Source organism: Micropterus dolomieu, linkage group LG17, assembly GCF_021292245.1.
Source record: "Micropterus dolomieu isolate WLL.071019.BEF.003 ecotype Adirondacks linkage group LG17, ASM2129224v1, whole genome shotgun sequence".
NCBI classification, from domain to species: Eukaryota; Metazoa; Chordata; class Actinopteri; order Centrarchiformes; family Centrarchidae; genus Micropterus; species Micropterus dolomieu.
The window spans coordinates 1,993,184-2,009,695 of record NC_060166.1 but is presented as its reverse complement, the minus strand read 5'-3'; the positions used below and the strand labels follow the sequence as shown (position 1 = coordinate 2,009,695).

The 16,512-nt window shown below is 40.7% G+C and overlaps 1 protein-coding gene across 1 annotated transcript in view; it reads right to left on the bottom strand.

Moving 5' to 3' along the window:
• The window catches only part of LOC123985995 (mucin-5AC-like), a 38,964-nt gene extending 34,402 nt beyond the window's left edge, over window positions 1-4,562 (bottom strand). The window contains exons 1-6 of the mRNA XM_046074028.1: window positions 4,502-4,562; window positions 4,272-4,331; window positions 3,878-4,139; window positions 3,530-3,644; window positions 3,182-3,272; window positions 2,990-3,096 (exon numbers count right to left, since the gene is read on the bottom strand). Of these exons, the coding sequence (XP_045929984.1) occupies window positions 2,990-3,096; window positions 3,182-3,272; window positions 3,530-3,644; window positions 3,878-4,139; window positions 4,272-4,331; window positions 4,502-4,562 (696 nt within the window). The remainder of the gene's footprint in view (window positions 1-2,989; window positions 3,097-3,181; window positions 3,273-3,529; window positions 3,645-3,877; window positions 4,140-4,271; window positions 4,332-4,501) is intronic.
• Between the last annotated feature and the right edge of the window lie 11,950 nt (window positions 4,563-16,512).

The window sequence follows — 16,512 nt, the reverse complement described above, 5'->3', positions numbered from 1 at the left end:
GTGTGACTGGTGAATGCAGATGTAGTGTAAAAGCGCTTTGAGTGGTCGAAAAGACTAGAAAGGCGCTATACAAGTACGGAGCATCTTTTGAAAAATGTTGACAAATAATTGACTGTATACATTAAACAGTGGTGGTGATTAGGGTAGTCACTAATGAACCATTGTTCCCCCATTTAAACAAGAAATAATATTCTGTTATTTGTGCTTATGTCTGCAAAGTTTGAAATCTCACCAAGTTTCAGACCTCTTTTCTCAACACACTGTATCCTACAATTAACCCTTCGCTAAGCCCCGCCCCCCTTAGTTACTGTTGCTAAGTCCGACAAACTGTCGGCGCTGCCACTGTCTATTACTGCACTTTATTGCTACAAATATTGTCAAATTTGTTGGAAAAAGCGATCTCAGAAAGAAGCAGACAGTTTTGCAGTTGCATTATACATTTGAAGGTTGTATTCAGGCAGTCAAACTGACTCAAACTGACTCAGATGGACGTGAAATACAACAATGACAATGAAAGATAGAAGCTAAAGCCTACCAATTACACAGTACAAGTCAACCAACGCATTCCCCGATGATTGAAACAAAAGACAATGATATTAAGGATCAACACTGTTCCTGTAAAGCTAGGTAGGCCTCTATTCATTATTACAGTCATTAAAAAGCAGATGAGTAGGGCTTTATTACGTTACATTCAGTAGGAAGTTAGCTAGAGTTAGCTAACTAACATTACATTAGGAACAACCCACAGCCGCCGTTTTTCTGGATTTATTTAAAACCTAAAATAAATCCAGAAAAATTTATATCCAGAAATACTTCTCCTTTCAACCTCTCTGGGTAGCAACTAACTATTACAAGTGCCCCAGGAACAGCGTTTGACCATATCTTGGAAAAATACCGCAGAAGAAAGCTAGAAAACGACTCCTTTTGCATTAAAGTGACCGGAGCACGGCCATGAAAGTGTCACACCTCAGTTAGAGCGTGTCCTATACTGTGCTGTGATTGGCCAGCTGTGTATTCAGGGCGTGGCTTAGCAAAGGGTCAGTTACTTTACTATGGTTAACTGAGATTTGTTAAGAGTATCACTCATAAAATAACTTTATCTTCTTCATGTATTAAGCATTTATCACTCCCAAGGTATATAACAACACTGAAAAATACCATCTTAGTTGTCATAGCCCTACACTGAGAAAATGCTTACTATGCTACATTATAAAAGACAACTGACCAAGACTTTGCTAGAGTCATGTGTCATTTGCAGAAACAAGAAAAAAAATATCAGCTTTCAAATAAATGATACTCTTTACATTACCATTTGTATAATTTCAGTACATTTTATCTAGCTTTGTGTCCAAGCCTATAGTGTAAGTTAGTGGTTCAAAGGCATGTAGGCCTATAAGCTAAATAATTTAAACTTTTGAAAGTTTAATTTATGATTCTGATAATAATTTATGTTCTAGGCTACTATGCAAATATGCATCAAGCTAGATTCCTGTCTTCAATCTAAACTGCTGATATTAGCTTAAACCATTCTTCAACTGCTAGTTGTGAGGGTGCTCACCTTTCTTGTGAAAGAAATTAGTTGGCAGCTGTTTTCCTTCACTTTGCTATCTTACTCTTTCCTTTCTTTCTTTTTTTGGTACCTTGGTTCCCTTTCTTGGGGACAGACATGACTGTCACAAGGCCCATTGATGCTCCAGCAACAGCCATCACTCTGCTTGATTAGACGTCTAAAGAGGAATCCTAGGGCCTTTCTGAAACCGCTTGCTACTCCCTCTACCTACATACTTCCACTCCGTTTGCGCATTCATGCGGAGGGTCCGCCACATTGAGTGCCATCCGAAACCAATGAGGGTGGAGTGGTAATGGGTTGTTAAACCCTCAAATGCCGAGTCAGCACCGATGCTGGCTTGTTGAAGGTGTGTAACACCCTTTGCTGCACGATGGGGGACCTTTCTTTCAATTTGCGTTCCGTGTGACTTCGCCGATTAACATGTAGGATTTTTTATTTTGAAACTACACTAACATTGTCAGTGTCACGTCAGCATTCACAGGTTAACAACGTAGCCCATAGGCATATGATTTATATTGAAATTCTTCATATAGGCTAAGTTAAGGAGGTGCTATATAGGCATTTCTTTACAATGAATATCAATCTTTTTATAAAAGAATATAGTATTTCTTTTTCGTAAATATATAAAGTCACGTTCGACACGAACACAAACACAAAATGAATGACAAATGCTTTCAGTTTTGTTATTGCAAAAAACACACTTTTCCTCAACATCAATCCTGAATCTTAATATCACTGATGTTTATTTGATACACGTATTATAGCAATGAGTGCAGCGGTAACGTCAGATCCTATTTATGCTGGGGAGAGAAGGTAGTTCGTCCAAAAGTTGTCGCTGTATTTAAACCCTACGCGGGTTAGGGAGCTCAATTTGGCCTGGAGGGTGACTCCGACCAGAGTGGAAGTGGCGAGAGTCTAGTTTCGGAAAGGCCCCTAGTGTGGGGCGGACTAAACCATTTTGCGTCTTTTTTAAGGGGTCTGAGCCTCCACTATTTTTATTTTTTGGGGGGGTATACAAAGTTCAGTCTCTCAACCAAGAAATACAACACTGCAAACAAAAACAACCTTTTCATTCCAGGCTGTTCAAGAGCCCTCCCCCCATTGGGGCCCTGGGTAATCAGTCCCACTCCTCCCCACCCACTTCCACGCCCATGATTAAGGGACTAGGGATTATTACTGTGGTTACTTCCATGCTGTGTACCAGCTTCTTGTAAATTCACTGGTTGGAATAGCCAGTATTCAGAATATAGGTTGACTTTCATTACTCATGTTTTGGGTTAACAGACTTCAACACAAACTTTATGTTGGTAATATGTGTATCAGTTGTGTAACTGTTACTTTACTACTCCAATACAGGAAATGCTGTTGCTAGAACACAGTTGCTGATTGTAATACAGTATATGATGGGTGAAGCCTCACCATAGTGTTGCAGCTTTCTGCTGATTCCAGTGTGTAGTCAGAGCAGCTTTCAGTGGGACCATCCATTTTCCAGAAGTTAGCAAAATCAGCAGGAGATATTTTCACACCTGTTTGAATAATATCACAGAAACACAGCTCAGTTCTGTGGCCTTGCCTATGCTGATTGACTTGTTAAAGTGGGTCAAAGTGTACCATGGCTGTAGAACTCATTGTAGAGCTGGACTCCATTAAAGTCTCCACAAAGACCACAAGTTTGGTTCTTGTACTTCAGGTCTAGCTCCACCTGTGGGGACAAAAGCAATGCCTTAAGCAGTAGCAAGAACCTGCCACCTTAGTGACACTGTAAGTTAACTCTGTTTTAAACTACTGGTGATCAGAATAACTAATACTTGCTACTGCACTTGTTACATTAAGAATTATGGAGATTGTAATTTGTTTAGTGTGCAGCCTAACTGAGTGTTATACTTTAGTTAAAAGCTTTGACAGTGTTTTTAAAGAGTAATGGTCACTGCAGGCTTTTCAGTGCAACCAAAATCCTACCAGAAAAGAGTCATCCTCATTCCAAATAGCAACTAATCCAAGCTTTGCTTTGATTTTAATGTAGGTGGGAGTCTTCTCGACAAGCACTCCTGCTTGACTGAATGGTAGGATAGCTCTGCAGACAGAAAAAAAAGAAGTCACATTATTTTGGCTACTAAGTTTTTCAAGGATGATTCTCAAGGCGAGGTTGCATAAAATATCCTAAACACAGCTCACAGTGTTTGCATATCTGGAATCCATTCCATTCCTGTGAGGTTTGTTTTTATTGAGGTTGATATATTATTAAATACAATTCATATGTATTATCCAGTCTGAAGCAATAAGTAATATAGAGTAGAGTAAACTTACGATTTGCCATTAATGATCACTGAGCCCCTGGAGAGCTCCACCACTGAACCCTCCAGCTTCATAATGATGTTTTTGATGGTGGGATGGCCGGCAGCCTTCTGTCTTCTTATCTGGATGTTGAATTCCTTGTAACTGTCCTTGCATGAAGAGGTAAGTATGTAGTTGCAGGTGGAGTCCAACTGGAAAACGTCCCCATCAAAGGTCTTGAAGTGGAAGTTGCCCCATGTACTGCAAACCTGGCCATTGTGGAGGGGACTGACACCTACAAAGACAGATCAGGATGTGATACCACAATACATTTACACAGGTCTTTACCTACATGAATGAATGCTCACACATTGCCTAGATAAGCAAACATCAGTTCACAGTTACTACGAACAATCAACAAGCTCACCTGTTATTTTCTCAGGAATCTGGGAGACGGAGGAGAATGTGTTCACAGCAGACTTTGCCTCTGTTGAAAAAAGTAAGAGTTATTTGTCAAGTAATCAATAATCAAACCTCAAACTACATTAAAATACAATATGGATAAACTTTGCAATAGCTTATGGGTAAACATTTGAACTCTTAACAGTCCCATTAGTCATATTTGTCAGGCTGCATAATTGAGAATAATGTATGTACCGCTGTGCCAAGAAGCTACGATGGCAGACAGGGTCAGCCATAGCAGCCGCTTGTTAGCCATAGCCATTTGCTTCTCAACAGGAACTCTGAGGAAGATGAGAGGGAGGCCCAGGTGTTTATACCAAGGGGGAAGGTGTTAATGTGGCAGGTGAGGGAGTGGCATTCCCATAGCTGCACTTGGTGATTCATCTCTGCTTGTTCCACCCATCCCATTTATTTCCATGATCCCTGGTTCCCTTCACACACCTGAAATGAAGGGCGAGACCATAGACCATGCACACAGATGTTCACCCCACATCTGACCAAACATGGTGTTATAACTCCAAACATGGTGTTATAACTCCATATATAGCAAATAAGTAGAAATATGGTTGCTCTCAGTGAATTTGTCATGGGACCCAGTAGCACCATCACATACTACAACTGGGTAATTCACACAAAATTGCAAAAAAAGACTGAAACAGACCAATATCTTATTGTGAAACTCCAATTAAAAGCCTAGTCCCAATTAGACACCTGTCTATTTTACTGGCCTGGTGTGGCTACATGTTTTGGAAAGTTCCTTGGATGTATTTGAGATTGTACAGTTAGTTTCTACCTGTGGCAATGACCAGTGAAAAGGAAAGCAAGGGTTTCTTCAAGCTGCAGGACACAGCTTTAGCATTATTCAAGGTCCATGTGGAAACACCCACAACTTCCAAATCTGATCTTAACCTGTAGGAATAATAGACCACCATTATGACCAATTATGGATTGATATAAGGCTTTAGATAAATAAAGGCTTCACCAAATGCTTTGCAGAGTGTTTTAATATGCTTTGCTTTATCATATTTTGACTCAAGCGATAAAGGCCTAAACCTATTGAAGGTGTGTTCAGATCTAAGAATGATTACCATACTTGTCTTTTGTTTGCTTATCCCCAGCAGCCATCTTTTACAATAGCAGGACTCAACAGTGACTCAACATGAATGCAAAGCAGAGATTACGTATATTCACCTTAGTTCATTACAGATCCATTAGTATTGTTTTACTGTCCACCCAAATAAGATAATGTGGCTGGCTGAAATGCGTCGGCTGTAAGCTGCACAGTCATGGGTGTGGCCGCCATCTGTACGTCAGCAGTAATCAGCAGGTGTTTTCAGTCATGCTGTTTGACAGTAGCTCATAATAATAAAGCTCTCGTATCTTCCTGAAATAAAAATGACTTAATTAGGTCAAATTTAATTTGAGGTAGGATTTGAGACTGTAGACCTCTAGTTTCACAGCAAGATGAGCAAAGCAGGGACAAATTAAACATTGTGTGGGTTTTCCTTCTACCAGCCATCTCAGCTACAGATATCATAAACCTCATCAAGGTTTAACAGAACTTTACTTATGAAATTTAATTTCACCACTGAGATCCATCAAACTCCAGACAAACTCACATTTACCTCGGCTGACATAACTCTGAGGAAAAAAACTTTATCGTTCGTATTATCAACTGCATGAAAAATGAAATACAGGCCATATGTGGTTTGCTGAAATATGAATTATTTTTTAACTGTAGTGTTATATTTAGTGAATTTACAGTGAACTTTACATTCCTGGATCCCATTAAGTAATTTCTAATCACTATAAAATTTTAAACATTTCTATGTCAACAATACTGTTTTTCTACCTTTTTTTTTTATCTATCGTAAATAGAAATTATATATAATATTTTCTTATTTCAGCCAGAGTAAATTGTCTGTACTAGGGCTGACCCTAAATAGACCCTAAAGATTCGATGCTTCGATGGGTGGAGCCTGATTCGACTGTCAATCTCACAGTCGAGGCTTCGCAGCAAAACAAGGATCACGCCATTTTGGCAATATGGGGGTGCTCAACGTCTGATTTTACATAGAACTACCAGTTTTCTCCCAATAACTTAATATACAGCCTATTACAATACACATTTAAACGTTTAATGCTGTAAATAAACATGTAAGCCCTCAACTCCTTCAGAGGAACAGCACGAGCCACTGGTACAGATATGTGGACGACACCTGGGTCAAAATTAAATCCCAGGAAGTGCAAGCCTTCACAGAACACATCAACTCCATGGACAGTAACATCAAGTTCACACGGGAAGATGTTCACAACAACAGTTTGGTCTTCCTGGACTGCGCTGTGCACATTGAAAAGGACAGGATGCCTTGCAGATTGGTGTTTACAGAAAACCCACACACACAGACCAATACCTACTCTTCGATTCACACCACCCACTGGAGCACAAGCTAGGGGTCATGAGAACACTGCACCACAGAGCGGAAAACATACCAACAAGCGCCCAAGCCAGAGAGAAGGAACAGAACCACCTGAAGGGGGCACTTACAGCCTGTGGATACCCTAAATGGATCTTTGTGAAAACAGCCACAAGATCCAAAAAGAACAAAACTACAGGGGAGGAGGAAAAGAAGGTCAAACGCAACAACATTGTGATTCCATGTCTGGAGTATCAGAGAAACTCAGGAGGATTTTCAACAAACATAACATCCCTGTGTTTTTTAAACCCAAGAACACACTAGGACAGATGCTGGTCCACCCCAAAGACCGCACACCCAAACACAAGAAAAGCAATCTAGTGTATGCGGTCCAATGCAGTGAGGAATGCACAGACCTGCATATTGGGGAGACTAAACAACCACTACACAAACGCATGGCTTAACACAGAAGGGCCAACTCCTCAGGTCAAGACTCTGCAGTCTACTTACATCTGAAGGACAGAGGACACTCGTTTGAGGACCACCAGGTGCACATTTTAGACAGAGAAGATGGATGGTTTGAAAGAGGTGTCAAGGAAGCCATCTACACCCGGGTTGAGAAGCCGTCTCTGAACAGAGGAGGGGGTCTACGCCACCACTTATCTCCCACTTACAATGCTGTCCTTTCATCACTTCTGACTTTAACCTTCGTTGGATAACTATGCTTTGGATGACTGAGAATCTTCACAGGCAACAAACGTATAAAAAGATAAAAAACTTCCAATAAATGTTTTTAAAGTGCATGAATAAATACAAAATTGTAACCGTAACCCTGGGTGCGCATGTGTAGGTGCAGCGTGTATGTGTGTAGTGGCAGGATGAACACTTGCTGAAGAGACGGATCCCCATCTTCACCAGTTTGTCGAGTTGTCCGCACCTCACGGGACTTTCAGATAATTTATCACCGTTGATGAATCACACAAAGAATATTTTATTGTTTTTAAACAGCCACTACTTGAAATAGACCCGCGAGGAACTGCGACGTGCATGCAGCTGTCGGCAGCACGGCAAAAACTCTGCACAAGACCGGTAAATGGCAGGCGAGAGAGAGAGAGAATGGTCAACAATAAGCCTCAGTTTAGCTTCGGCTCACAATCGCCACGCACAAAAACACACTATTCGAATATCAGTCGACTATAGGCAGGACTTGATGATTCTGATTCGACTATGTAAATCCTTAGTCGGGGGCAGCGCTAGTATGTACTTGTATAGCGCCTTTCTAGTCTTTCCAACCACTCTACACTACATCACATTCATCCCATTAACACACAGACACACAGTGGCTAAGGATACTTTGACATACAGACTGGGGGAGCTGGAGATCAAACCACAGATCTTCTGATAAGTGGACAACCACTACAACTGGCTGTGGCTAGGGATAGCCTTAGCCACAGCCGCCCCGATTGTGTATTAGTAGAATTGTGTCCAGAGACTCTCCAGACAGTTTTTACCAGTTTGTCACCATGAAATTAAAAACCTTTAACCAAACTTGTACTAACCAGCCCACCTTATACCAATACAAAAAATTGTTGCTGTGGGTACACATGCACCATCTAATTCCTATCAGTTATTTTCAGTCCTGTTTTAGGATGATAATCCATAAATTGTGAGGGGATGCCAAAGGGTATGAATAAGTGGCAGCCTTTCCTCACCAGAAAAACGTTCATATAAGTCAATTGCTCAAGCAACTTATTACGACCCATATTACCCATATTGTAGCTGCAACCTCTAGTGGCCATACGACATAGCAAAGGAGGAAGTCAGGTGACTTAGTATAAAGAGCAACAAAGTCCATATAAGGAGGTGGATGGGGTGGGTCAAGTAAACTTAAATCATGTGACTTTTGTGACATACTTATTTAACGCAAACCACAAGCTTACAACCACAAACCTAACCAAGTAGTTTTGTAGCCCTAAACCCTAACCAAAGCGACCATTTCATAACGTTAACTACATGTTTAACGTCATGTGATTTAATCACGAGACTTACTTGACATACTTAATTTAACCCAAACCACAAGTAGTAGTTCTGTTGCCCTACACACTAACCAAACCCTGACTGTTTCACAACGTTCGTATCGGTCATATGTCGCTTTGGGAGTCATTGATAATCAACTTATTTTGTCATTTAGGTAGGTGAGGATATGTTGGTAAGTCATTACACAATGAGAGGCAGGTGTGTGGATTGGTGACTGGGGAATGGTGGGAAGGAGAGAATATTATTACTGACCAGGAGAGAAATGACAGGGTCTGAAACAAGAAGCTAGTCAGTACTGGGAAAATATGGAGGATGGGAATGAAAAAGTACTTGCAACAAATTGTGGTGAATGACGAGACAAATAATTTATTTTCATTTTCAATGTCGGTCTAGCTTTTTTTTTGTATTAGTCCATTGGCATATATATTTTGTCTCACACTGATTGCTGTTTCTGGTAGTAGCAGAGGGGCACTGAAAAAAGCCAAGAGATCCAACATCAGCCATTTCAGTTTTAGCTTTGTCTCTAACTTGTACGTAAAGTTGCACAATATTGAAATTTTCTGAGTCAGCATTGGATCAGAGAGTGTTTGGAGAGTGTTCACCTCCTTTAACTAACAGTGATAAATGTGCTGAGACTTTGGTGGTTTGGGCGCAATCACAATAAACCAGCAGCTGTGGTTTGACATGACTTCTTTTTAAGAAATATGAATGTAATTTTTTATCAAAATAAGGTTACAGTGCAAACATGCGATAAGATGAAAATAAAGCTATATTGTGTGTACAAAAAGTTCAGTGGAAACGCCCAGTTATATATTCGAGACTAATCTTTTATGATCAAATTGTTAAGGAATATGACTAGTCAAATGGCTTATGGACAATCTGAGAATTATTGCCACACATGTAGGCTACACTTTCATTTATGGGTTCTATGTTGTTTTGTGAACTGAAAAACATCTCACAATAAACAGTTTTTTGTAATAATTATGTACTTACAGAACGTAAAGATAAAGTAAAGTCAAATGCAGTTGTAGCCCCCTCCATGCTCCATTCAGAAAAAGTATAAACAGATATACAAATATTTAATTTGAATAACGCATAAACAATACAAATAGGTGATAAAACAGAAAAAATTATATAATTAGCACTAAAAGAAAACATAAAAAATGGAAACTAAGTTATATTTACAAGGAAGATATACTGATACATATACACATATACATACAGTACATAAAACAAGGTAGTGGTAATGTGCAAAACCAGCCTAACAGAAAGTTCCATGTCATTTATTTATCTAGATAAGAATGAGGTGGAGTTGAGGAGCTTCACAGCCTTAGAAAAGAAGCTACTCTGTAGTTCAGTGAATACTTTTGTATCAGCAGCAGAGTGAATTAAAATCCTTTGGGCTCTGCAGGCTCCTTCCCTCACCGATATCAGCTATGCTCGAAGGATGGGTATTGCAGTAGCTATCAAAAGGTAACATTTAGCCGCTTAGAGGGCTGATATAAGGAGGTCTGCCTTGTGAGGCACTGACCCAAAGGGACTGGCAACATCTTACAGTTTTTCTCAGTCGCTTTTGTACATTTCTCATATCAGAATTGAAATTCTCAAAACTGCATGTTCATTCCACACATCATCTTGTCAATTGTGCACATCAATTTCTCATTGTTTTGAACATATTGCAAATGCTTTGACACACTGATTCAAATGATTATGTACAACTGTTCTCTATTGAACATCTAGGCATAAGTTCATTGCATAAGTCACTACATGCAAAATGGCTAAACACGTTGTCAAAATCAAAGTCAAACTTTATTGTCATTCTTCGCATACAAGTATACAGCTGAAAAAAATGTTGCTTTGTACAGACCATGGTGCATAAACAAAATAAGAATAGACAACGACAAATCACAACATACTACAGTAGCAACACAGCCCTCAGACCATTCACCCGATACACACGGTACCATACACAGTGAACTGTAGCAGTAGATGTATATACTAACTTAGATAGATAGATAGATAGATACAACGTTTATTTACTTATTTAATAAAATGTATGAAATTAATTATTCTTATGTAATTTATATGTAGCTTTGGCAATACTGCTGTTATACATTCATGCCAATAAAGCTGATTTGAATTGAATTGAGAGATTGTCTATATCTGTCAATCATATTTTCTATACATGTCTATTAGACTTTTTTTGTAATTGTCTCCGTAGTGTAAGTCATGAAGATATCCGTTGTGATGTGGATAAGAATCTGTGAACAGGAACGGCAGCCTAAGGAGTGTTTCACATGCTTACATTTCTAATTTTGCAATTTCTTCTGTTGTGCAAAGCAGTGCTGTAAAACAGTCCTTTCTTTTTCTTTTCTGTATCACAATGACATGGTCTGACAACAAATTACAATACGAACAGTAAAAACTGTTAATCCTGTCCAATCTCTTGCAATGTATAACTTTATACTGTTGAAATTATATATATTCTATATATATTATATATATGCTATATTGAAAAAGTGCAGCCTTGTGCATTTTCAATCATTCTCTTCAAAACGTTAGCCATAGTTTACATCAGAAAACACATAGAGTACACTATTATATTGATGACATGACTAAACATTTTGACTATCTTGTTCGTAAACAATGACACAAGGACTTGTCATTGTGATGGCACTGACATGTTCAATGACACAAATATTTGATTTTGAGAGATAGACTAAGGATTTTGAGCAAGTTATGGGCTTTTGCAGGTAATCCACTGTGTTGTGCTGTTTGTTTGATATGTTTTAAGAAATGCACTCATTGTTTTGGAAACGTTAGGGAAGATTCAAGAAATGTACCAAAGTGAGTGAGAAAAACTGTAATGGTCAGGCACCATCTTATCTTAAAGAGCTCATAATACCTTACTACCCCACCAGAGCATAGCGCTCCCAGAATGCAGGGTTACTTGTGGTTCCTAGAGTCTCCAAAAGTAGACTAGGAGCCAGAGCGTTCAGCTATCAAGCTCCTCTCCTGTGGAACCAGGTTCCAATTTGGGTTCAGGAGGCAGACACCATCTCCACATTTAAGAGTAGGCTTAAGACTTTCCTCTTTGATAAAGCTTATAGTTAGGGCTGGCTCAGACACACTACACAACTTGTCGTCTTGTGACCGGAGTTTTGAAGTTCACACTACGTGACAGATCTTTGACTGGAGGTCAGACACTACGCTTTGTCAGCTGACGCTGGTCTCCAATCCACGTTTTGTCAAGAAAACACAGGTGAAATGTGAACTACACCTACACATGAAACAGCTGTTTGTTATTCTAAAGATAGCAATTATAAATAAAGAAAGAATGGATTAGCACACAAAGTTAGCAGGGATTGTCTGAGCTACAGAGAGCTGACAAGATACTTTATTGTCACATAATGTTGCGAAATTCATTCTCTGCATTCACTGCAGTGGGCAGCCGCTGTGCAGCGCCCAGATCTTTATCAGTGTTGGTCAGTGCACTAACCCAGAGGACACCCACGCAGAACATGCCAACTCCACACAGAAAGGCCGGGACGACCGGGGTTTGAACTACGGACAAAGTTATTATTGTAGGGGATTTTAATATTCATGTGGACGTTGAGAATGACAGCTTTAGTACTGCGTTTATCTCTCTGTTAGATTCCATTGGCTTCTCTCAGAGTGTTCATGAACCGACTCACTGTTTTAACCACACCCTCGACCTTGTTTTGGTGTATGGTATTGAAATTGAACATTTAGTGGTGTTCCCACAGAATCCCTCTTTATCCGACCACTGTTTGATAACTTTTGAGTTTGTATTGCTGAACTACACGCCATTGGGCAAAAATTTCTATACAAGATGTCTGTCTGATAGTGCTGTAGCTAAATTTAAGGATGCGATTCCATCAGCTCTAAATTCATTATCAAGTCACAAACTAACTCCTATACTCCTAATTTCAGTCCCTCCCAAATCGATCATCTTGTTGATAGTGCTGCAGGCTCGCTGCAAATGACACTCGACTCTGTAGCCCCTCTAAAAAAGAAAATACTAAAACAAAGACGGTTAGCTCCATGGTATAATACTGAAACTCGCAAATTAAAGCAAGTATCGCGGAAACTTGAGAGGAATTGGCGTTCCACCAAACTGGAAAATTCTCGTTTAATCTGGCAAGATAGTCTTAAAACTTATAGGAAGGCCCTCCGTAATGCCAGAGCAGCGTACTACTCGTCATTAATAGAGGAAAATAGGAACAACCCCAGGTTTCTTTTCAGCACTGTAGCCAGGCTGACAGAGAGTCACAGCTCTATTGAGCCAGGTATTCCCATAGCTCTCAGTAGTTACGACTTCTTGAGCTTCTTTAATGATAAAATTCTAACTATTAGAAACAAAATTCACCAAGACCTGCCCTTAACTGGCACCTCAGGAACATTAGAAACAGCTGTAGAACCAGATATATGTTTAGACTGCTTTGCTTCCCTCAGTCTTTACCAACTAACTTCAATAATTTCTTCATCTAAACCATCTTAGACCCCATCCTGACTAGGCTGCTTAAAGAAGATTTACCCTTAGTCAGCAATTCTATACTAGATATGATCAATCTCTCTTTATCAACAGGCTATGTACCACAGTACTTTAAAGTAGCTGTAATTAAACCTCTTCTGAAAAAGCCCAACCTTGATCCAGATGTTTTAGCAACTATAGACCTATATCTAACCTTCCACCTCCATAAAGCAGTCGTCAAACAGCTGTGTGACTTTCTACATAGCAAAGGTTTATTTGAGGATTTTCAGTCAGGATTTAGAGTTCATCTATTTCTACCAGGTACCAAGCGATCTTTCACCACCGTGAGAATGGGTGTCCTTGATGTAATTATGTTGTGTTTTTGTGCTAACCTGCAAAATGTTCAAAATTCATACAGATTGTTCATAAAGTGAAGAAACATATATAAAAGTTGTTTTCCTGCACAAAATGTGTGTCACTTTACTTGCAAACAATTACTGACTAAAGTGTATTTATAACGAGGCAGAGTCGGTGGCTATAATGTGTTATGGAACATGGTCAGAGATTCTTGACGCACATTGATGAAAACTGGTATTACTATTAGTTATAAAACATTAAATCAAAAGGTCATAATACATTACTTAATACATACTTTGCTATAGCGCCTAATGCATGTTTGTAAGTGATTATAACAACTGTTAAAATGTTTTATGGACGCATTATATCGTGTTATAAATATATGCATAAGTCATTATAGCGATGACCTTCATAGAAAGTGTTACCTAAGGGTCTTCTGCAGGAGGTATTTCAAGGTCTGGACATCCCGTTCTGCGTCTCCATTACTCTGCGGAAACCGCGGGCTGCTTGTGGTGTGCTGAAACCCGTAATCCACAAAGGAAGTGAAAGCTGGTACAGAAAACTGAGGCCCATTTTGAAACGAAAAGTTGTTTTTTTCACCCTGTCCTGCCCAGTAGACTGGTATGCAGTATAAGGAGCTGGATACCATGTTGTGCAAGACAGACTTAGCTTTAACAAAGGAGTTTTAATTTAGTTCTTTGTCATCTTTATTATCTTTTTAATTATGCATGTGTATTTGTCACCAGGCCAGACATGGGGGGAAGCACATTATCACACAAACAGACACCACAGAGAAAGGACAGCACCTGCAAGAGAACTGGGAGGGGGATGACAACAGGACAACGACAGAAAATACACCAATTGCCGAAAAAAAAGATACCTGCAGGAAACCCCCAGAACTTCTGCATATCCTCGTCCTGGGAGAGCCGGCAGGGGACAGCGACGGGAGCATTACCTCCGCCGAAGAGGGCCCCAGCGAGGAGAGGGGACCACGGATCCCAGGCCAAGGTCATGCCACCTCCCATTTGAAATGTGCAGAAGCCCGAGGCCCACAGCCCCCAAGGGACAGGGAACTGGGCCAATGAGACTTCCACCGCCACCAGCCTGCATGCATGTATTGTATTGTGTTGGATCCATGTAATAGTTTGTGTTGTATGGAGGAGTGGAGATAAGGTGTGGGGTAACTAAGGTGCAGTTAAAACTGGGGGGTAGTTGCAACACGGGCACCCCACAGCTGGCAGGCAGTGGAGCGTTCAATGTCTAATGTGCGATAAAATTCGAGGGGCGGCCAGTGGGGCAGGGAGGAAGGAAGTCAAGGTCACAATAAAGCAGCCCCACCACCAAACACCCCACAGCATGCCTGCCACCGGGAGGCAGACCCAGGGGAGTTTGTGTGCAAAATTGAATAATGAATTCTAAAGTAGTATATTGCGCACTTTTAATTTAAATGTACTGCTATATACACAAAAGTGCAATAATATGTCGTTTGCATACACACTTTTAACCAGCAGTAGTACCTTTACACACTAATAAAATATTTCTTGTAAATCTCAACTTAAACATTAATGTAATCAAATCAAATATAAAACCAAAGCTATTTGCCACTGCCAGGGCATTATGCGCATGTGTCTGCTCAAACGGTCAGAAACAGACTCCATGAGGGTGGTATGAGGGCCTTATGTCCAGGTGGGGGTTGTGCTTACAGCCAAACACCGTGCAGGACGTTTGGCATTTGCCAGAGAACACCAAGATTGGCAAATTCGCCACTGGCGCCCTGTGCTCTTCACAGATAAAAGCAGGTTTACACGGAGCACATGTGACAGACGTGACAGAGTCTGGAGACGCCGTGGAGAACGTTCTGCTGCCTGCAACATCCTCCAGCATGACCGGTTTGGCGGTGTGTCAGTAATGGTGTGGGGTGGCATTTCGCACAGCCCTCCATGTGCTCGCCAGAGGTAGCCTGACTGCCATTAGGTACTGAGATGAGATCCTCAGACCCCTTGTGAGACCTTATACTGGTGCGGTTGGCCCTGTGTTCCTCCTAATGCAAGACAATGCTAGACCTCATGTGGCTGGAGTGTGACAGCAGTTCCTGCAAGAGGAAGGCATTGATGCTATGGACTGGCCCGCCTGTTCCCCAGACCTGAATCCAATTGAGCACATCTGGGACATCATGTCTCGCTCCATCCACTAACGCCACGTTGCACCACAGACTGTCCAGGAGTTGGCGGATGCTTTAGTCCAGGTCTGGGAGGAGATCCCTCAGGAGACCATCCGCCACCTCATCAGGAGCATGCCCAGGCATTGTAGGGAGGTCATACAGGCACATGGAGGCCACACACACTACAATCAAAGATGGATCAGCCTGTAGTGTGGTTTTCCACTTTGATTTTGAATGTGACTCCAAATCCAGACCTCCATGGGTTGATAAATTTGATTTCCATTGATAATTTTTGTGTGATTTTGTTGTCAGCACATTCAACTATGTAAATAAGGGAGTATTTAATGAGATTATTTCATTAATTCAGATCTGGGATTTGTTAGGGCCCGAGCACGACCGTGCGAGGTCCCTATTGAATTTGCTCAGATTTTTAGGGCCCGAGCACGACCGTGTGAGGTCCCTATTGAATTTGCTCGGATTATTTTTTTTTTTTAGGGCCCGAGCACGACCGTGTGAGGTCCCTATTGAATTTGCTCGGATTATTAGGGCCCGAGCACGACCGTGTGAGGTCCCTATTGAATTTGCTCGGATTATTAGGGCCCGAGCACGACCGTGTGAGGTCCCTATTGAATTTGCTCGGAAATTTTTTTTTTTTTTTTTCTTTTTTCTGCAAAGTAGGCTCAACTGACATGGCCTAAACATTCTCGAAAACTCACCAAAATTTGCAAACATGTCAGAA